Source organism: Rhinatrema bivittatum, chromosome 9 (genome assembly GCF_901001135.1).
Source record: "Rhinatrema bivittatum chromosome 9, aRhiBiv1.1, whole genome shotgun sequence".
Classification (NCBI taxonomy): domain Eukaryota; kingdom Metazoa; phylum Chordata; class Amphibia; order Gymnophiona; family Rhinatrematidae; genus Rhinatrema; species Rhinatrema bivittatum.
The window spans coordinates 11,845,463-11,868,457 of NC_042623.1; the positions used below are offsets into that span (position 1 = coordinate 11,845,463).

Here is a 22,995-nt window from a genome sequence, read left to right on the forward strand (position 1 = left end):
GCCTGCCCTGATCTTGGTGGTCTCTGACTCCAGTAAGCCGTTAGACTCTTGTTCTTTTCACTGCCCTAGGGACCCACATAAGTCCTGTTGGCTACCAGAACTCAAGGGCTCAACTTGCAGGAAAGGAGGCTAGCATAAGTGAAGCTCACCTATGAGGCTGTGGCACTACACTGCAGCGCAAAGAACTCACCCCCACACTACCTTTCACAGAGGAGGGTCCACTGGGGAGAGGAAGGAACCTCCTCTGTGAAAGGTAGTGTGGGGGGTGAGTGCAGGCAGGGTAAGAAGGAGAGATTGATGGAGGGGTTGCACTTCTGATAATTTGTTTTGGTTATCATTTGGGGTCATGTAAATTTTCAAGTGCTAAAATGGGGTCACATCGACTAAAAGTTTGGGAAGCCCTGATTTAGAGGAACTGAAACAAATCTCAGTGAACCTGGAAGATGTACCAGGGCAAATTGACAAAATAAATAGTAGTAAATCACCTGGACCAGATGGTATACATCCCAGAGTGCTGAAAATACTGAGAAATGAAATTGTGGACCTGCTATTGGAAATTTGTAATCTATCAATAACATCATCTATGGTACCTGAAGACTGGAAGGTTGCCAATTGAAATTACAGACCAGTGAGTCTGATGTCTCTGCAGGCAAAATGGTAGAAACTCTCATAAAGAACAAAACTGCTGAACATATAGATAAGCAGAGTTTAATGGGACAAAATATCATGGATTTAGCCAAGGGAAGTCTTGCCTCACAAATTTGCCACTTTTTTTTTTGAAGGTGTAAATAAACATGTGGATAAAGGTGAGCCAGTTGACATAATGTATCTGGATTTCCAGAAAGCATTTGACAAAGTCCTTCATGAGAGACTTATTAGGAAATTAGAAAGTCATCGGATAGGGGGCAGAGACCTGTTGTAGATTGGAAACTAGATAAAAGATAGAAAACAGAGTGTAGGGCTTTCCCAATGGAAAAAGGTGAATAGTGGAGGGACCCAGGGATCTGTTCTGGGACCGATGCTTTTTAACATATTTTTATAAGTGACCTGGAAAGGGGAACAACAAGTGAGGTGATCAAATTTGCCAATGACACAAAATTATTCAAAGTTGTCAAATCACAAGAGGATTGTGAGAAATTGCAAGAGGACCTTGGGAGATTGGGCCTGCAAATGGCAAATGAAATTTAATGTAGACAAGTGCAAAGTGATGACTTAGGGAAGAGAAACACAAATTATAGCTGCACAATGCAAGGTTCCACATTAGGAGTCACCATTCAGGAAAAGGATCCAGGAGTCATCGCTGATAATACGTTGAAATCCTCTGCTCAGTGAGCAGCAGCAGCCAAGAAAGCAAATAGGATGCTCGGGATTATTAGGAAAGGAACGGAGAATAAAACAGAGAATATTACATCTCAAGAAAGATATAGCAGAATTAGAAAAGGTACAGAGAAGGGTGACCAAGATGATAGAGAGGATGGAACAATTCCCCTATGAAGAAAGGCTAAAGAGGTTAGGACTCTTCAGCTTGGAGAAAAGACGGCTGACGAGAGATATGATAGAGGTCTTTAAAATGAGTGGAGTGGAACGAGTAAACGTTAATCAGTTTACGCTTTCAAAAAGTACAAAGACGAGGGGACACTTAATGAAGTTACTAGATCTATTTAAAACTAATAAGAGAATTTTTTTTTTTACTGAACGTATAATTAAGCTTTGGAATTCTTTGCCAGAGGATGTGGTGAAAGCTATTAGTATAGCTGCGTTAAAAAAAAAAAAAAAAAATTTTGGCAAGTTCCTGGAGGAAAAGTCCATTAACCATTATTAAGGCAGAGTTGCAGAAATCCACTGATTAATCTTGGGATAAGCAACTTGGAATCTCTCTGCCCCTTGGGAACCTGCTAGGCACTTGTGACCTGGCTTGGCCACTGTTGGAAACAGGATACTGGGCTTGATGGACCCTTGGTCTGACCCAGTATGGCAAGCCTTCTGCTCTTATTTGTAGTAAGTGGACTTGTTTTGTTTGCCTACTAGGTGGTGTATTAGTGTTGGAAACAGAGAGTAGGATTAAATGGGCAATTTTCTCAGTGGAAGGGAGTGGGCAGTGGAGTGCCTCAGGGATCTGTATTGGGACCCTTACTTTCAATATATTTATAAATGATCTGGAAAGAAATACGACGAGTGAGACAATCAAATTTGCAGATGACACAAAATTGTTCAGAGTAGTTAAATCACAAGCAGATTGTGATAAATTGCAGGAAGACCTTGTGAGACTGGAAAATTGGGCATCCAAATGGCAGATGAAATTTAATGTGGATAAGTGCAAGGTGATGCATATAGGGAAAAATAACCCATGCTATAATTACACAATGTTGGGTTCCATATTAGATGCTACAACCCAAGAAAGAGATCTAGGTGTCATAGTGGATAACACATTGAAATCGTCGGTTCAGTGTGCTGCGGCAGTCAAAAAAGCAAACAGAATGTTGGGAATTATTAGAAAAGGAATGGTGAATAAAACGGAAAATGTCATAATGCCTCTGTATTGCTCCATGGTGAGACCGCACCTTGAATACTGTGTACAATTCTGGTCGCCGCATCTCAAAAAAGATATAATTGCGATGGAGAAGGTACAGAGAAGGGCAACCAAAATGATAAAGGGGAATGGAACAACTCCCCTATGAGGAAAGACTAAAGAGGTTAGGACTTTTCAGCTTGGAGAAGAGACGACTGAGGGGGGATATGATAGAGGTGTTTAAAATCATGAGAGGTCTGAACGGGTAGATGTGAATCGGTTATTTACTCTTTCGGATAGTAGAAAGACTAGGGGGCACTCCATGAAGTTAGCATGGGGCACATTTAAAACTAATCGGAGAAAGTTCTTTTTTACTCAACGCACAATTAAACTCTGGAATTTGTTGCCAGAGAATGTGGTTCGTGCAGTTAGTATAGCTGTGTTTAAAAAAGGATTGGATAAGTTCTTGGAGGAGAAGTCCATTACCTGCTATTAAGTTCACTTAGAGAATAGCCACTGCCATTAGCAATGGTTACATGGAATAGACTTAGTTTTTGGGTACTTGCCAGGTTCTTATGGCCTGGATTGGCCACTGTTGGAAACAGGATGCTGGGCTTGATGGACCCTTGGTCTGACCCAGTATGGCATTTTCTTATGTTCTTATGTTCTTATGTTCTAAGGTTTGGTATAATGCTTGCCCTAGCTGTCTTTTTATAGATAAGGTTGCTGCTGTTTGAGTCCTGAGAGTTACTGCTGTTATGGTATGGCAAGGTTTTAGGCGTTGTGTTTTGTTTTTTTTTTGTACAGTTTTGTCTTACTTCACAAAGTGTTTGGCATTGGAGAGAGTTTCTTTTGCTGTGACTGAAGTGACACCATGATTTGAATATATTTTTTTTGCATGTCCTAGTTCTGTTCTGCACCTTTTGCAAATCTTTAAGTTCTCATGATGATTATTATGATTATTGCTGTTTTATTTTAGTTATGGTATTATCTGCACTTTTGGAAAGGATTCATAAAATAATACATTTTGTTTATTACGTGATTGGATCTGATGTTTCTGTTAAGTTTTTCTTTTCACAAGATGTGTATTTATAAACTGCAATAAATATAAAAAATATAGATAAAATAAGGTATTGTTGATGCTGGTATGTGCTTGAAATAATAGAATTAAAATATTTTAAAACTTTACTCATGATGAAACTATTTAGAAATCCATTGTCAGGTGCACTGTAAGGCCTTAATTATTGATAAGATAACTAGTAAGGCCCAGCCTGTATGTCAGTTACCCACTCATGTTAACCTCTGGCCCCCTCCAAAAAAAGTTAATTTCTGGCTATGCCACTGGGCAAAACATGTATGAGTGTTTTTTTTTTTCTTTTTTAAATATTCAATACAGTAGGCAGAGTTGCCTCCCCAGACTCAACCTCACCCTGGGAACGCCCATAAAATACATGCACTGTTGACATTCATGTGTACTTTTACCTGCATAGAGGGTGGGCAGTAATCGAACAGCCCATTTCCATGGATAAAACAGTGTTTTACATATGCAAATGGTTTTCAGTATTGTCCTTAACCAGCCGTATTTTAGCTGCTGTTTGCATTAGTCTGCCCCTCAGGTGAGATGTAACTGAAGAAATAAAACCTGCAACTGCCCTGGGACTTCTAATTGAAGAGTATCTTTTACTGAGGTCCTCAACTTTCTGCTGGAATATTTCATCTTCTGGACATTCATCAAGTATTGTTGCAGCACAGCTCATTTTATTCGGAGAAAGTTCTTTTTCACTCAACGCACAATTAAACTCTGGAATTTGTGGCCAGAGGATGTGGTTAGTGCAGTTGGTGTAGCTGGGTTTAAAAAAGGATTGGATAAGTTCATGGAGGATAAGTCCATTACCTGCTATTAAGTTGACTTAGAAAATAGCCACTGCTTTTACTAGCAACAGTAACATGGGATTGACTTAGTTTTTGGGTAATTGCCAGTTTCTTATGGCCTGGATTAGCCACTGTTGGAAACAGGATGCTGGGCTTGATGGACCCTTGGTCTGACTCAGTATGGCATGTTCTTATGAATGAATTTTCAAAGATGTTTCATGGTAACAGTAACATGTATGCATGTATGTTAGGTTATAACCCTCAAGTACCCACATAAGAACCACTATACTGGCTCACACTAAAGATCCATGAAGCCCAGTATCCTGTTTTCCAATAGTGGCCAGTTTACATCACAAATACCTGGCAGGATTTCACATAGTAGGTAGGTTCCATGCTGCTAATACTCAGGGATAAACAGTGTCTTTCTTCAAGTCTATCTGGTTAAGAACAGTTTATGGACTTTTTCTCCTGGAACTTGTCCAAACCATTTTTTAAACCCAGTACACTAACTGCCTTTACCACATCCCCTGGCAATGAATTCCAGAGCTTAATTGTGCATTGAGTAAAATAATTTTCTCTAATTTGTTTTAAATGTGCTACTTACTAACTTCATGGAGTGTCCTCTAGTTTCTGTGTTTGGTGAAAGCGTAAACAGCCAATTTGTGTTTACCGTTCCACTCCACTTAAGAATTTATAGACTTCTATCATAACTCCTCTCAGCCATCTCTTCTTCAAGCTGAACAGCTTCTTTAGCCTTTTCCTAAATACCTAAAGTACCTGAATGTAATCCACTTTGAAGGGTCTGAAAGGTGGAATATAAATCAAATAATAAGGGAGCTGTTCCATCCCCTTTATCATTTTGATTGCCCTTCTCTGTACCTTTTCTGTGTCCGTTATATCTTTATTGAAGTGCAGCGATCAGAGTAATACAGAGGCAGGCATTATGATATGCTCTATTCCTTTCCTAATAATTCCTAGCATTCTGTTTGCTTTTTTGACCGCTGCAGCACATTGAGTCATGATTTCCATGTATTGTCCACCACACTGCCTAGATTCCTTTCCTGGGTGGTGACTTCTAATACTGATAAGTGTGGGAGCTTGCTGGGCAGACCAGATGGGCCGTTTGGTCTTTTCTGCCGTCATTTCTATGTATTTATGTATGTTTCTATGAATCTAACATGGTGCAACTGCAGTTTGGATTATTTTTCCCTAATTACATCACTTTGCATTTGTCCACATTAAATGGTATCTGCCATTTGGATGCACAAGGTGGTCCTGCAATTTCTCACACTTCGCTTGTGATTGAACAACTTGGAATTGCAATGTGTGTCGCACATTTACTGGAGTGAAAGAGGTGTGGGGTGTTCGGGGACACGGTTCGGAAGGACACGCGTGTTTCTATTTTGTAAGAGGTATACTTGCATATATTACTGAACATCTATAAAATAGGTAGAGAAAGTAAGCGTCTTCTGGCACTACTACAACATACATGCATGCTTTCAGGGCAGAAATATGTGGCACCCACCATACAGTTTAGAAAGCATTTTCAGGAATCTCTCTGCATGCAAATTGTGTACAGCAGATAGGGGGGTTTTTTTTAAAAGTTGGGCTCAGTGTGTCCTTTATGCTGGTAATTTTCAGAAGCATTTCCACGTGCACAATGCGGCTTCCTGCCCACCCAATATGCGGATGAACTTGTGCACCTGTGTCCTGTATGCACATAAGTTTGTGCCCTGAGCATCCTTTTGCATTTCCAGCAGTTTGCATGTAAAAAACATCTGTACACAATTAGCAGATGTAATCTTGTGCTGGTAGTTTTGGCCAGACAATGCAAATTTGTTTCCTTTGAAAACTGGTGTTGTTTTCTGCACATATTTAACTTAAAACGAATGCAGGCTGTTACAAAATGATCCCCTTTTATATGCTAGAAAACTGCCCAGAGATAGTGGAATCCAGAGGTCCATGTGTGTTCTTCTACAGCTCTGATCAGCAACTCATAGGGCAAAGGGTGCCCTGTGATATCTGTTAACATGCCACCTTGTTCTTGGCCTGTACAAACTGAACAAAAGCATTAAACCAGCAGCACTAGGAATCTGTGTATATTCTTCTGTGTCATTGGGGAGTTAAACAATATTCATAAGTCTTGTTTTTCTTTGGTTTTGAATTTTATTGTTCAGGAGATGTTGGTGTTCAGTCTTTTAAAGCTCCTCTTACTCACATTTCTTACCAATATGACTCTAAAGTGTATAGTGGTGCTGCTGTGCTAATAATCATCAGAGCCACATTCAGGGAGGGTAGTATTTGGAAGCCATTTACCTGTGCCTGTTTGAATGTCCTTGCCCCTTACCCCCAGGTAAAAGTAAGCACGAGGATCAGCAGCAGACATGCTGAAGCAACGCTCAGATTAGATTTTCAATTATCCCAGGACAAGCAGGATGCTAGTCCTCACATATGGGTGACGACCCTGACGGAGCCCTGTAGCGGAAAACTTTCTGTCAAAGTTTCTAGAAAACTTTTCACTGGCTGTGTGAGCCTACTGAGCATGCCCAGCATGCCATAATTCCTCAAGCTACAGGGGTCTCCCTTCAGTCGTCTTTTTTCCGCGCTTCTTTTAGCCTCGCGGTTAGAGAGCCCTCTGTGGTAATTACCACAATTTATTTTCCTTAGCGGAAAAACTTTTAAAATTTATCCCTCTACAAGAGTCTCCCTTATTTTATTGGTAAAAAAACTTTTTTGATCGGGACAGTTTTTGACTAAAAGTTTAGTCAGAAGGCTGTTGATGGCTGTCCGGCCTTTACAGTGGCCACAGGTTTTAAGAAGTGCCCTAATTGTAATCGCACTATGTCCATTACGGACCCACACTCTGAGTGTGTACTTTGTTTAGGCGAAAAACATGACATCTTAACATGTCCTCAGTATGCTGAAATGACATCAAAGGGCAGACTGGCTCGTCTGGAAAAGATGGAGCATCTTTTTCATCTCCAATTGCTGCCATCGACTTAGACGTCCACGCAGTCATCTCCGGCCGGAGTGGCAAAAAAAGTTAGTAATAAAAACAAAATGCCGTCCAGATGGAAAAGGTGATCGAATATCACAGACTTCTTCTCGGTCGTCTGTCAAATCCACCGCGATACTCGAAAAGAAGGTCGTTGAACACGGTGAGAGGCATCAACATCATCGTCCTTCGATTCCCGATCCGACTCCGGTGCTCGATACACAACTAGAGATGAATTTCGTTTTTTACTACCGGGTCGTTTTTTTGAGTCGGACGCTTCAGGGTAAAGCTCGTTTTTCCTCAGTTTTTTGGAAAAACGAAACTGGCCCAAAAAAAGGCGCAGGAAAACGAAGCTAAAAAAAACCCACCCCAAGCATTAAAATTCACCATAATACATTAAATACAACCCCCCCTCCATCCCGATCCCTCCCCAAGACTTACTAACATCCCTGGTGGTTCAGTGGGGTCCCGCGAGGGATTTCTCTCTCCCTGCTGTTGAGCTGTCTGGCCTGCCTCGCTCAAAATGGTGCCGATAGCCTCTGACCTATGTCACAGGGGCTTCCGGTGCCATTGGTCAGCCCCTGTCACATGGCCATCGGGGCCATCTTGTGCTCCTACCATGTGACAGGGGCTGACCAATGGCACCAGTAGCCCCTGTGACATAGTATGGGCAAAGGCTATCGGCGCCATTTTGATTATTGGCAGCCGACGGATAGATTGCTCCCAGACCCCTGCTGGACCCCCAGGGACTTTTGACAAGTCTTTGCATGGTCTTCGCAAGTCTTCGCATGGTAGGGGCACAAGATGGCGCCGATGGCCATGTGACAGGGGCTGACCAATGGCACTGGTAGCCCCTGTGACATAGTAGGTCAGAGGCTATCGGCACCATTTTGAGCGAGGCAGGCCCGACAGCCCGACAGCAGGGAGGGAGAAATCCCTCGCGGGACCCCGCTGGACCACCAGGGATGTTAGTAAGTCTTGGGGAGGGATCGGGATGTGGGGGGGGGGGTTTGAATTATACTAAATTTTAATGCTTGGGGTGGTTTTTTATTTCAAAAAATAAAATGTGCTCCTTCCCCCCATACAAACCCGAAAAACAAATTTTTTTTGGAGTTCAGGGCAAATCTGTTTCGGAGGGTGGGGTCCCCGAACAATGACGAATTAGGCAATTTCATTGAAATTGCCTAATTCATCAAACAAATGCACATCTCTATACACAACTGCTTTTCATCAAGCAGATGTCAAAGAAACCTCTGATGGAGGACTCCTCGGTGCTTTCAAAGCCCAGCACTCCCAAGCCATCCCCACCGATATTGGTGCCGGGTACCACAATTCCACAGGGCTCTGTGGAACACCTGGTTGGGCCTTCACTGTACCCCCTATAGCTGCTCTGACCTCACCAGCTATTAGGGCGGAACTGGTCGGTTTCATCCACCAGGCAGTCCTCGAAGCTTTACGGGAGATGCTATCGATGCAGACATCAATGCCAATACAGGCACCGATGTCGATTCCACCGGTTCTGACTCCACCGCTGGCACCGTTGGTTTTACAGACTCCGATGCCGATTCCTGCATCAACACCAATGACAACACTACCATCGATGCCGGATCTTTCTTTATTAGCACCGATGCTAGCTAAGCTAGATGCCCTTATCGATGCCTTGCCGGTGCGCCTGCCACCATCGGGTGCAGAACCTCAATCTCCGATGCCCGATCCACTCCTGGGGCCATCGGGGATTTCGCAGCCAAGACCATCTTTTTCGCCTCTCCTTTCATCAATGCCACAAATCAATCCATCGATGCTTTCGGTGCCGCCATTCCACCCTCGCATGACTCCTCCACGACATTTTTCTCCAGATGTCTTGGATGATGGAGACACTGACACTTCCTCAGAGGACATATTGTCTAATCCATCCCCTCCACAGGAGACAAGGAAATCACCACCGGAGGACCTTTCCTTCTCAAATTTAATCAAGGAAATGGCAGATACCATTCCATTTCTACTGGTAACAGAAACAGACACCAGGCAAAAAACCTTAGAGGTTCTTCAGTTTGTGGATCCTTCTAAGGACATTTATTGCAATACCAGTTCATGAAGTGCTCGTGGAATTGCAACACAGATTGTGGGAACATCCTTGCACAATTTCACCAGTCAACAAATGTACTGATGCTACTTACCTTGTGCAGCAAATTCCAGGTTTCCAAAAACCTCAACTGCCGCACCAATCTATAGTGGTTGAATCCGCTCAGAAAAAAATCCAAAAGGATCAGGCCACACTCATCTACTCCTCCAGGGAAGGATCCATGTTAGTTTCCAGAATTGCGTCATACCAGTTATACATGACGCAATATCAGCGTAATCTATGGAAACAGGTCCAAGAATTTTCAACTTCACTTCCTCAACAATATCAAGAATCCTTTCAAAGCATCATGTACAAAGGATTAGAAGCAGGAAAGCACGAAGTCCGTTCAGCCTACGATGCTTTTGAAACCTCATCTAGAATGGCTGCAATGGGCATTAGTGCTCGCAGATGGGCCTGGCTCAAGGCTTCAGATCTTAGGGCAGAGGTACAAGAAAAGTTGGCTGACCTCCCTTGTAAGGGAGATAATTTTTTTGGAGAAAAAGTGCAGGATGCTTACTGCAGTTAAAGGAGCATTCTGAAACTTTGAAACAGCTATCTTCTGCTCCATCAGAAACACAACCTTCTACCAGATGAACTGTTAGGATACTAGATGGCCATATTATCATCCAAGACGATACTATCCTCCAGCAACTCGTGGCAGGGCATCAAGACCACCTCAGAGGAGCCAGACTAGGCAACCTAGAGCTCCTAGAACTCAACCTCCTCCTCAGAGAGGGCCTGCATTGGGATTTTGAGATATTGCCAGAGAACAACAGTCACGCCTCAAATCCATTTCCATACCTTCCTGTAGGAGGCAGGATTTCACATTTTCATTGCCAATGGTTGAGCATCACCACAGACCAGTGGGTACTCTCAATTGTATCTCATGGTTACCATCTCTATTTTCTTGAAATTCCAAACGACAGTCCACCAGGATCACATTGGCTACATCATCATTACTCCATACTTCCACACACAGAATTTTCCACCCTCCTGAGAGCCAGGGCTATAGAACCTGTACCTGTTATTGTTTGTAAGGTTTTGGGTGGACCCTTGGACACTGTGGTTGCTGACCACGCCCATGGGGGAAAGTCCCGTGAGGGGCCACAGGTCAGGCTCAGCTTAGGACACACAACACAGATAGATCTTTTATTAACAGTATTGAGGAGCCACCAGAGGTGGCAGTAGTGAGCAGAAATGAAGCCCGGCTGGGCTTGTAGTCCCTCAGGCTCTGGAACAGCGATCTCACAATGGCTGTGCTGTAGTGAAGAGAAACTGAGATAGTGAGTACAATGAAGTATATGCAGGGTTCTGGAATAGAGCCTCGTTGGTTGAGTACTCATACAGCGGTTTCTCTTGGTAGGAATCACAGGAGCTGGAATGGAGGCAGGCCCTCGAGGAGCGAGTACCTGGTTCCAGGGAACAGCTCTGAGAGAAGTAAATGGTAACTTACTGTTGGTGTAGGCAGCGGTATCTTCCAGGCAGACATGAAGTCCAGTCAGCGAGTCCGGGAACATGGGCCCTCGAGGAGCGAGTACCGGTTCCAGACAGCGACCTGAAAAAGAAGAGTGAGGCCCCCGAGGAGCGGGTACCCAAAATAGAGTAAGTCCAATAATGGAGAGGCAGAGTAGCTAGGTATGGAGAGCGAATCCCATCCGTAAGGAGTTCCAGTACGAATACCTGTCCTTGCTAACTCGATTAGCTAGCAGTAGTGTAGGCTTTTTGTATCCGGGATGCGTGACGTCATCACAGGGGGACACCCCTGAGGTTCGCGCCAAAGAAAGTATTTGAAGCAGGGCCGCATGGCGCGTGTGCCCTAAGGCAGCTGGACAGCATGGCGGGAGGCAGCGCCCAAGCCAGACCAGGCAGACGCCGTGGCAACCAAACATCCATCAACCACAGGAGGTGTCGCCAGAGAGGTAAGGAGGGCGGAGTGGAGACGTCGGGCAGCGACAGTTGAAACAATACCCCAACCTCGACAGGACAGAGGATTCTATTCCCGTTATTTCCTCATTCCAAAGAAAACCGGAGGCCTTCATCCCATCCTAGACCTTCGAAAACTCAACAAGTTTCTATGGAAAGAAAAGTTCAGGATGGTTTCCTTGGGTACAATGCTTCCTCTTCTTCAAACAGGAGATTGGCTCTGTTCTCTGGATCTTCAAAACGCATATGCTCACATCCCAATATTCCCTCCTCATCGCAAGTACCTACGCTTTTTGGTGGGACATCAACATTTTCAATATCGAGTTCTACCATTCGGCCTTGCCTCAGCACCATGGTTATTCACAAAATGCCTAGCTGTGGTAGCGGCACACTTGCGCAAACAAACCATCCATGTATTTCCCCATCTCGACGACTGGCTCATCAAAAGTCTTATCAAGAGACTTTACACTCAACTCGCTGACATATACAATCACACTACTTCACTCATTGGGATTTCTCATAAATTACAAAAAATCCCATCTTCTATCATCTCACATTCTTCAATTCATCGGCGCAGACTTGAACACCACTGTGTCCAAGGCCTTCCTTCCAAAAGACTGCGCACACATTCCTTTGACTTTAGCAAAAACTCTGCGTGCACAGAACACAGCGACAGCCCATCAGTTCCTCACTCTACTCGGTCACATGGCCTCCATGGTACATGTAACTCCCATGGCCAGATTAGCCATGAGAGTAACTCAATGGACATTGAGATCACAATGGCTCCAAGCCACTCAACCATTGTCACATCAAATCTAGATAACCCACCAGTTACATCTGTCCCTTCTCTGGTGGACAAACAAGGACAACTTGCTAGCAGGAAATTCTTTCCAGCAACCAGATCCACAAGTGACTTTAACTACAGATGCATCCACCTTAGGTTGGGGAGCTCACATAGGCAATCTCCAGACTCAAGGTACTTGGACAAAACTCGAAGCAACATTCCAAATCAATTTCCTGGAGCTTCGAGCTATACGTTATGCGCTTTGTGTTCAAGGACTGCCTTTCACACAAGACTGTTCTAATACAAACCGACAACACAGTTGCCATGTGGTACCTGAACAAACAAGGAGGTATGGGCTTGTATCTCCTTTGTCAAGAAGCCGCACAAATTTGGGGCTGGGCCCTGACACATTCCATGTTTCTCCAGGCCACTTATCTGGCGGGCATTCACAATGTAGTAGCAGACCGTCTCGGTCATCAATTCCAACCTCACGAGTGGTCCCTGGATCCTTTAGTAGCGACCAGGATATTTCAACAGTGGACCTCTTTGCATCAGAACTGAATCACAAAGTGGTCAACCTTTGCTCCCTGCACAAGCAGAGAAACCAGTTAGCCAAGGACACCTTTGCTCGCCACTGGAATGCAGACCTTCTATACGCGTATCCCCTGATACCGCTAATAACCAAGGCTCTAGTAAAGCTACAACAGGACAAAGGGGTCCATGATACTCATATTGGCCTCGACAGGTATGGTTTCCCATACTTCTCGATCAGGGAAACCATTCGCCTGGGCACAGCACTCACTCTCACAACTCAGGATCAGGGCCGGTTGTGCTATCCCACCCTTCAGTCCCTATCGCTGACTGCCTGGATGTTGAAAGCTTGATCTTGCAACCATTCAATCTTTCACCCAAGGTTTCTCAAGTGCTTGTAGCTTCATGTAGACCCTCCACTCGGAAGAACTATCATTCTAAGTGGAAAATATTCACCATGTTGTGTACATAAAAAGTATTGACCCTTTTTCCTGCCCCATATCATCTTTACTAGACTATCTATGTCACCTTTCAGACTCTGGTCTCCAGACCTCGTCAGTGCGAGTGCATTTAAGTGCAATCTCAGCTTACCATCGTACAATAGGGGATGCACCAGTATCAGTTCAACCTCTTGTTAGTAGGTTTATGAGAGGTTTAATTCACCTTAAACCCCCTATACAACCACCAGTCACAGAATGGGAACTAAATGTGGTGTTGACAAGTTGACAAGGCTCATGCATTCTCCTTTTGAACCCATGGCATCCTGTGATATTAAATTTCTTACATGGAAATCTCTCTTCCTAATAGCTATTACATCTTCTAGACGGGTTAGTGAGTTACAAGCACTTGTCACATACTCACCCTATACAAAATTCTTACATGATAGAGTGGTACTCCGTGCACATCCAAAATTCCTTCGCAAGATAGTTACGGAATTGCACTTAAATCAATCCATAGTCTTGCCCACATTCTTCCCAAAACCTCACACTCATCAAAGTGAGAGATCTTTGCACACCTTGGATTGTAAATGTGCACTTGCTTACAACCTGGATCGCACTGCAGTCCTCAGAAAATCCTCTCAACTCTGTTTCTTATGATATAAACAAACCGGGGTGGCAAACAAACACTCTCCAATGGGTTTTCACATTGTATAGAGCTCTGCTATGAAAAAGCAGGCCTTCCTCTCCAAGGGCGAGTAAAGGCACATTCAGTACGAGCAATGGCAACCTCAGTAGCACACTATCGTTCAGTGCCAATAGCTGACACATGTAACGCTGCAACATGGAAGTTCTCTTCACACCTTCGCAGCCCATTACTGTTTGGATAAAGAGGGACGACAAGATTGGACCTTCGGACAATCTGTCTTGAAGAATTTGTTTCCAACATAATCCCAACTCCTTCTACATCCAACCTGCTGTGATTCAGGCTGCCTCATTTTTCCCAACACTACACCACTTGTTGTGCCTGTTGCACAAGTTGTACGCTGTTGGTCCATTACAAATATGACTCAGCCTGTAGCTTGCTAATCACCCATATGGGAGGACTACCATCCTGCTTGTCCTGGGATAAAGCAAAATTGCTTACCTTGTAATAGGTGTTATCCCAGGACAGCAGGATGTAGTCCTCACGAAACCCACCCGCCACCCGGCGGAGTTGGGTCCGATCCGTTTTATTATTGTATTTTTTGCTAACGCTTATTGCTACACACAAGACTGAAGGGAGACCCCTGTGGCTCGAGGGATCATGGCATGCTGGGCATGCTCAGAGTGCCAATCAAAAGCTTTCTAGAAACTTTGACAGAACGTTTTCCGTAATAGGGCTCTGTCAGTGACGTCACCCATATGTGAGGACTACGTCCTGCTGTCCTGGGATAACACCTATTACAGGTAAGCAATTTTGCTATCTAAGTGCATTGTTTAAGGGGAAAAGTGGGTGCTTTTTCCTAGACTGGTTTTCGAAGGGGAAGGATGCCTGTGCGTTCCCTCTGGGAACTGGTGCAAAGTCTGGGAGTAAATGTTCCATGGTCTTTGCATCTTTTCAGAATTGCCCTGGTACAGTATTAGTACAGGGCAGACTCGGGAGCTTTAGAAACAGGTGGTGTAGCTAGGATTAGAGAGACACATTATGGGCTTTTTGGCTTTCTTTTTACCCTTTTTCAATCTCCCCTTCCCTCGGATAGCATACGCTTGGCAAATGCTGGAGAGGCTCTTCCTCCAAGACACCCCCTCAGTACCAGCCTCTGACCAGTAGGAGCCACCACTGCAATAGTCCTTCCTCTGTCCTGGGCCAAGCATATCCAGGCTCTGCTTGAGCCACAAGGTTAGCATGGGATGCAGCAAATGAAGCGGCCTGGGAATAAAACCTAAACAGGAAGCAACTGAGCAAAGCTGTTTCTGTAGCCAGTGTAGATTCTAGCAGCCTTTAAGTGTCAGGTTGGTCAGCACCAACTTCTATGTTCTTGCCAACTCTCTCAAACCACAAACTTGAGGTGGCGATGCAGGTTAGTAGGGCAACAAAATGCAAGAGCAAAGACTGAGATTGATTGACGTAAATCATATGCCTTCCTGTAAGCAGGTTTATGCTACAAAGGGGCCTCTGGGAGCCCTTAGTTAAATAACTTTATGGGAACCGTATTTCACCAAGTGGAGCATTGCTTATCAGAGCCATGGGATCAGTACATCACTTCTTGCAAGTGTGCAACACCTCACAGGGGAGAATACAGGCTTACAGAGAGTGGAGAATCAGTTAGGATGGATGGAGCATAACATCCAGTCTTTGAACGCTCTTCAAATAGTTATCCCTGCTTTTAATCAACAGGAAGGCTTAAAAAAAAAGTACAGTATAATCTGTTTCCAGTTCTTCCACACAGTGAAGGAAACATTTCTTCCTGACCTTAAGTAGAAAAATCAGTGCTTAACTGGTTAGGTTGGTCAGTGTAGCTGGGTTTAAAAAAGATTTGGATAAGTTCTTGGTGGAGAAATCCTTAAACTGCTGTTAATCAGTGGGGAATGGCCTCTGCCATTACTGGCATCAGTAGCATGGGATCTTCTTGGTGTTTGGGTACTTGCCAGGTTCTTGTGACCTGGCTTGGTCACTGTTGGAGACAGGATGCTGGGCTTGATGGACCCTTGGTCTGACCCAGCATGGCAGCCTCTTATGTTCTTATGAGTCTAATACATTGATAAACTCATTGATAGTTTTCCTTCCAATTAGGTGTTGTACTCATGAGTGTCTCCGCTGACAAAATATTCTGTGAATTTTCTTTCCTCCTTTGAATGAAGAATTGCTTTGAAATTGTCCTTCCACAGGCTCCATGTCTCTCAGTTTGTAGCGTGCCTGAATTCTCTGCCTGAGGAACAGTCCTTCCTGCTGGCCCATGAGGGTTTCTCTGTTTCCAGAGCCTGTAGTCTCTAAAACAGTCTGTTCACATAATGTAAACTGCCGAGCTCGTTCTCTTAGGGAAGGTTTGATGTGTCTCTCACCCTTTTTTTTTTCTTTCTTTCCAGTTTAAAATCCTTAATGTGCCCATGTCTTCCCAACTGGCTGCGAATCACTGGAACCAGCAACAGGCTGAACAAGAGGAGAGGATGAGAATGAAGAAGCTTACGCTGGACATCAATGAGCGGCAGGAACAAGAGGATTATCAGGGTATGCTAGAATTTACATAGCTCAAATACATCAGCTGTCGAGTTTGTCGTCTTCCAGTTACCTACATTGGGCCAATTAGTTTCCAGTTATCCAGAGAAAGACACAAAGCAGAACTTAATCCAGATGCACAGGTTAAAGGAGTGTGGCTGCAGCTCAGCACCGAGGCTCACAGAGGGGAGGAAGGGGGCCTGCGCTTCACTGACAGCCAGCGGTGCTGAGGAGGGGAGGGTGTGATGGGGAAAATCACTAGATTATAGAAGAGGTTTGTGACTGCACTTACAAGCTCATGCTTTTTGGCTCATCTCTATAAATCGTGTTTAGCGGACACTCCTGAATACCATTTTGAATAAAAGGATCAAATCTGTTTTTGTTGTAGGCTGTTTTGCTTTGACTTGAACCTGAGTAGCTTTGTGACGTTTCTAATTGTTGTTCATTAACGATTTTAATATAGTGGCAATATGATTGAAATTGGGCTACTCAAAACTTAGTCTGCTGCATTTTAACCATCATTGTCCAATTCAGTTCCAGTATTTGACTTGTTAAAATGTTTTCTGGACGCTGGCGATTTGGATGCAAGGATGCACCCAGTCGGGCACATGGCAGGAAGATGATTCTATAGTACAGCACAATGTTTCCTGATAAAGGATAACGAATGAAAAGTGCTGTACTGTAATGCAGGATCTGGTCATATCCTCTCAAAGAGGCAGGTGTAGGAAATGTTTTAAATCCCTTCAAAGTACTGGAAGAGCTGCCCATTTAAGTGGGAAATGGATTGGTTTTAATTAGTCCCAGAGTTTACACTCAAGGCTTTATCTAGGAAAGTTATTGGGTTACATTAAGGGATTTATGCTGATTTAACATGGTTTTACCTTGTTTGTGGTTTGTTCTGCAGGTTTATTGATGTGTTGGATTATATCATGGTTTTGCATTTACTCATTGTAATCCACCTTGTTTATTTTTTGTTTATTTTTATTTTAAAAGATGAAATATAAATCCCAGAAATTAAATCAGTGACAGAAATGGAGGTGAGGGGGCTTTCATCCATCCATCCATCCATCCATCCATCTGAAATGTCACCATGAAGAAGGGCATGAAAAGATAGACAATATTAATATCCCCAAATAAATAATGAAGCATGGGAGCCTCTTATTTTCCCACAAACCTTTCTTGGCTAGATCTAATGATGTGCTAAATAGGCTGGGATGCAGATCATCATATACACAATGATTCGTAACATAACTGAGTAAAATATTTAGAAGTCTTAATAACTTGCATGTATTTAGTGACTTTTATCCAATTAAGATCTTAAAATGCTTTGCAACATAATACATCAAAAAAATCAGGAGCACATTGCTGAGGCCTGGACTTCCTGAAAGCATGCGGAGAGGCACGGGGAAAAGAAAGCGTGTTCGTAATACTCAAGTACTGTTGGGTAATGTGAAACACTAGAGGAAACGGTGATGTCACTGCTGATAAAGAGGCTTGAAGCTGTACCTCAAGAGTTTTTCCAGTTTGTATTTCGCTACCTTTATCACCGGTGTGCTGAAGAGAGTAGCACGCAGTGACGAGGCGTGATGTATACGATAACTCCAAGGAGCGAGATGAAAGAATTACCTGCTTTGGTTTGATTCATATAGGCTGGGATTTCAGTGTTGGCACTGGTTTACTTGCATCTATTCATACTCGTCGTCGTCATCCATTGGTAAAGAAACAGTAACTGAAGAGGGAGCAGAACCGAGCCCATGCATGGACGGTAAAGCAAAGAAATTGATCATTAAGGCGCTGGAATATGCAATTGGAAAATAAGGGGATAATCTGAAAGGGAAAGTAGATGCAGATTTTTCCTTTAGAGAGGATGTAAATTAGGTACTGCCAGAATGCATCATCCAAAACGGCTGAAGTTTAATAAAGTGAGACACCCAAGGGGGTACAAACTGGTGGCAAGAACTTTCTAAGACAACTAGAAGGGGACAGGAAGTCTCTGCTTGAGACCGAGATATTTGGAGCAGGTCAGAACAAGGCATAGGATCAAAGGGGTCCATTAACTGCCCCCAATTTCTCATTTAGGTTCTGAGAATAACTGGATCTTCTCCCCTGCTGGCACTGCCTAGCACCATCCCCACTGCTGCAAGTTGTCCCCCCACGCTGAACGGCCATGTCAGTCTCCCCCTATCAAAAATAGGGAAAAAGCCAGCATTCCCCTGGCTTTGAAAGTGCAAAACTGAGCGTGCGTTTATCTCCCCGCTCCGGGAATGCCTCAGAGCGCGTGCAGGGCAGGACTGTTTCCCCAAGGTACATAGCCGTTTAAATGGTGTGCTTACATTTCTCTCTTGGATCCTTTTACATTCGGGAAATACAGACGTTGCGTTGGACACTGTGGGAGTTATAGAGCAGCAAAGCTTCCCACTGCGTTTCTAAGATACTTTAAATGCGTGTCTCGAGCGGGATTACTGGAGATTAGGAAAACAGGCAGAAAAGACGAGTAAACTTGTCATGTAAGCAGATGAGTCTCTGGCACGGGATCAGGAATACTTTAACACAATTGAGTGACTGTCAGAAGAGAGCAAAGGGGCATTTCACATCTCTGACAATTAATACAACTTCATTTATTAGCATTGCTGTCTGTTTTCTCAGTTTTCTAAGACCTTCTGGACAGCATTTCCCAATCATATTAAGTCTGAATGGAAGATTGAATGAAAAAGGATAAAACTAAATGAGTTTTCTATTTGGTTACATTAAAAAGAAAACCAGTAAAGTTGGGTTGCCAAAGAAAATACCTTAAAGCTTTCATCCCCAAGCCAAGAAGTGAGAGGCGGGAATATTTATAAAGAGGCAAAACTCCTGGGTAATAACGAAGGAAGCCTCATGGCTGGAAGGTGCTGCCAGGCCTCAAATAAACCATTGGAGCTATCTCCTGTAGTGAAAAAACAACAGATGGCAAGGTGCCGGACTGGGAGGTGTTAGCTGACTTTTTTGTACCAAGCTAACATGAGCTTGGTACATCCATCAGCCCAAAAAACTCATGGACTGAGTCTAACTGCTCAGAAGGAAGTAGATGGTAAAGTTTGAGCTTTGAAGTCCATTTATTCAGTGTTAGATCCCTGTCGCTTTTCATCATTAAGAACGAGATGATAAAAAGGATGGTAAACAAGTCTGAGTGACGGTGAGGTCTTCGATAAGACCTATTAAGAAAGACCTTAGTCTCTCCAGCTGAGCTGCTGAATTATCATCCTGTTTCAAGCTTGCCAATAGCACACATTGTAGAGAAGATAGTATTGGGTCAGTTGGAGGATTATGTGAATGAAACGCTAGTCTTGAATATTAGTCAGTATGGGTTTCCGTAAAAATCCTAATACTGAGTATTTCGTGCTGAGCCTGTTGGACTTTTTATGATGCTGTCTAGGTCATGGGGGTACAGGTATTCTCATTCAGCTTGATTTAAGTGTGGCGTTCGACACAGTTCATCATGAAACACTACTCCAGTGCTTAGCACTCTGTGGCCTGATTGGGTTAGATCACTTCTCACTAACAGGGTTCAAAGAGTGTCCCAGGGATCTGCTCTTTCAGTATTTTGTGTAATATGTATTTATTCTCCCTGGGAGGGCATTACCACACTCTTTATAGGTTTAAGTATGTGATTTATGCTGCTGATATTATTTTTTTTCCATGTGGTCCCAGAATGTAGGCTGCTGATTATTTTTAGTAGGGTAACAGAGTGGTTGACTGATCACTTTCTGTGAACATAAAGAAAACTAAGATTTTATGTGTTTGTCCTCCTAAGGTGCTGTGCCAGTTCAGACAGAGGTAAAATGTCTGGGAATCGTTTTAGACTCCCAGTTGTCATTGAAGACCAAGTGTGTCATGTAGCCAAAGTAGCATTTTAGAAGCTGAAGATGATTAGGCCACTGAAACGTCTTTTGCCCTCTGATCTTTATCGGACTGTGGTTCAGGCTATCGTGTTGAGTACCACCAGAAAAGTTAATTCATGTTCCTCAGTTAGTGCAAACTGCCGCCGCTCGGGAGGAGGCTAGAGAGCTGCACTGCTTACCAGTAAAATGGAGGCAAGATTTAGACGGCTGACTATGGTTTTTAAACAATTTTTAAATTGTTATTATATTTGTTAAGTTTCATTCTATATGTGACGTTGAATTGGGAAATGTTTTTACTATGTTACTCTCTGCCTTTACTAACATTGTTAATTGTAAACCGGGTTGATGTGATTCCTATCATGAAACTCGGTATATTAAAAATAATAAATAAATAAATAAATAAATAAACTGCTAAAAAAAAAGAATGCACAAGCTTGTGTTTTAAGAAATGCAATAGAGCTGTGTACCCCAAAACGGGCATTGAGATCAGGGAGAGCCTTGCAGTTGTGTGTTCCCTCGGCTAATCGGTATAAGTGCATACAAACCAGATTGGGAGCTCTCTCTTCAGGAGCAGCGATGGAATGGAAGAAATTGCCAAGAAGTCTCTGTGAGCAGCAGGATTTAAAACTGGTGAAAAGAGGGTTTTCTGAAGAAGCTTTGGATTGTTAGTGTATTTTATTTTTGTATTTTGGAAAGTATTTGTAAGTGTATGCTGCGATATATTTTAAGATATTTCTGTATGTTAATTTTGTAACCCGCACTGAACATACGATAGGAAGCTGCGGGCTAGAAGATATTTTAAATAAATAAAATGGGGAAAATGCTTTCCTCTTAAAATGTGTGTTATCCTAATAAAAGTATCCTCCCAGCCCTAAAGCAAGCAATAACAGGCCCAGGCCTCTCTTTGAGGTGGGGATTTGGCACCTTCAGCGTTTTGTGCCCTAGGATGGACAGAGCTCACTTATGTTTCATTATTGTCTTGGAGCGTGGGAGCAGCGTCCAGACGGTGGTTGAGGATTCGTAATATTTAACCTCCTTTTGACGGGTTTCCCTGTTGTAATTGAGCAATAATGATGACGTTAGAATCGCTAAGAGCATGGTGCACTTTGACCCCCTCTTTGAAAAGAAAAGTAATAGATTAATCCAAACTCACCATTAGAGTGTGTAAGAGAGAAAAGTGAGCATTTGTCCTTGTGCTTGGATTACAGAAATGTTACAGTCCCTGGCCCAGCGTCCGGCTCCAGCAAACACCAACCGTGAGCGGCGCCCTCGCTACCAGCATCCCAAGGGAGCACCAAATGCAGATCTAATCTTTAAAACTGGTGGGAGGTAAGTGGAGAGCCCAGCCCCTCTCTCTCTCCCCCCCTTTCCTCTAACGGACTAAGAAAAGTGAATTCTCTGTAAACTTGGAGCGTTGCTTGCAGGGGCTGTGCAGCCTGCTCTCTGTTAGGATCTGTTTGCAAGGCCCGACTCCCAACAGAAAATAAAATCATTTGTTGAAAGAGAGAGTGTGAGCAACTGAACGTTTAGAAGGTCTCTTATCTGAATATCTGGAAGTTCTTTATGAATGATAAATGGTAGTAATGGGGTCCTTTCCAACAGCGTTTCTGCACCTTATCCTCAACAATGGGCTTTTCCCAAGTCGTCCACCTGAGATGCAGGTAAACCCACCTAGGCCCAGTGCTGGGAAGAGGTTTACACTTACCTGTGCATACTTCTGCGTTTTCAAAACTATGCCTATAAACTTTTCTAGAAAACAGTCTGCGCACAAATAAGCAGGTGAACAACGTGCAAGTAAGAACATAAGAACATAAGAAATTGCCGTGCTTGGTCAGACCAAGGGTCCATCAAGCCCAGCATCCTGTTTCCAACAGAGGCCAAAACCAGGCCACAAGAACCTGGCAATTACCCAGTAGTTTTGGTAGAATAATTTTGGAAGGGAACGTATGCACATGCTTTGGAAATTGGGCATTTGATTTAAAATATATATATGCTGTTAGAAAACTGTCCCTTTAATTATCAGTTGTATAGGATGCAAAGTGCACTCAGTTTAAAAGGAACCAAAGTGATTTTTTTCCCCCTCTGAAGATATAATGTGCTGCATGTTCATGTCAGTCTGGCCCCTCTACTTATTGATAACCTGTCAAAGGATAATCTCCCCAAGTTAACTTTTCCCTTTTGCTCCTCCTTTAGGAGACGCTGATCCAGCGGCAAGGGTCGTTTTCACTGGGCCCTGAATCTCTGACGTTGTGGATAGTGGAATAGTGGAACCCTCCAGGAGTTGAGATGAGAGCAGTGGACACACCTCAGCATGTCAGTCAGCCGAGAGAGTTCAGAGCAGAGCCCTGGGGCAGGCTAGGGTTCATCTGGAGCAGAGACACCAGCCTCGGCTCTCAACTGAATAAGAAGCAGCTCCCAGCCTTGACAAAACCACCACCACCACACACACAAGCAAGAAACTTGTGAGGGTTAATCATCTTAAGAGAAGGAAGTGAAGCAGTGAGATGCTTAACTTTATTAGTAAGCAGTTAAGTTAAATATAGAAAGCAATTTTTTTTAAGTAAGGAAGCAAATTGCATTTCTGTTGAAAAAGTTTGGATGGCGTGGTATGGAAGGAATCAACTTTATAAGCTTTCAAGTGTTTAAACTTGATTCAGAGGTACAGGACATCACTGTATGTGGCAGAAAAAAAACTGAAAATCAGGGCTCCAGAGTGACAGCGGAGGAGCATGGAGTGGATTC

At 43.5% G+C, this 22,995-nt stretch overlaps 1 protein-coding gene across 1 annotated transcript in view; it reads left to right on the forward strand.

Annotated features, from left to right (window-relative positions):
- LOC115099014 (regulator of nonsense transcripts 2-like) overlaps positions 1 to 22,567 on the forward strand; it is a 91,576-nt gene extending 69,009 nt beyond the window's left edge. The window contains exons 8-10 of the mRNA XM_029616254.1: positions 16,243 to 16,384; positions 21,462 to 21,582; positions 22,447 to 22,567. Coding sequence (XP_029472114.1) covers positions 16,243 to 16,384; positions 21,462 to 21,582; positions 22,447 to 22,456 — 273 coding nt within the window. The 3' untranslated portion in view covers positions 22,457 to 22,567. The remainder of the gene's footprint in view (positions 1 to 16,242; positions 16,385 to 21,461; positions 21,583 to 22,446) is intronic.
- The last annotated feature ends 428 nt before the right edge of the window (positions 22,568 to 22,995 follow it).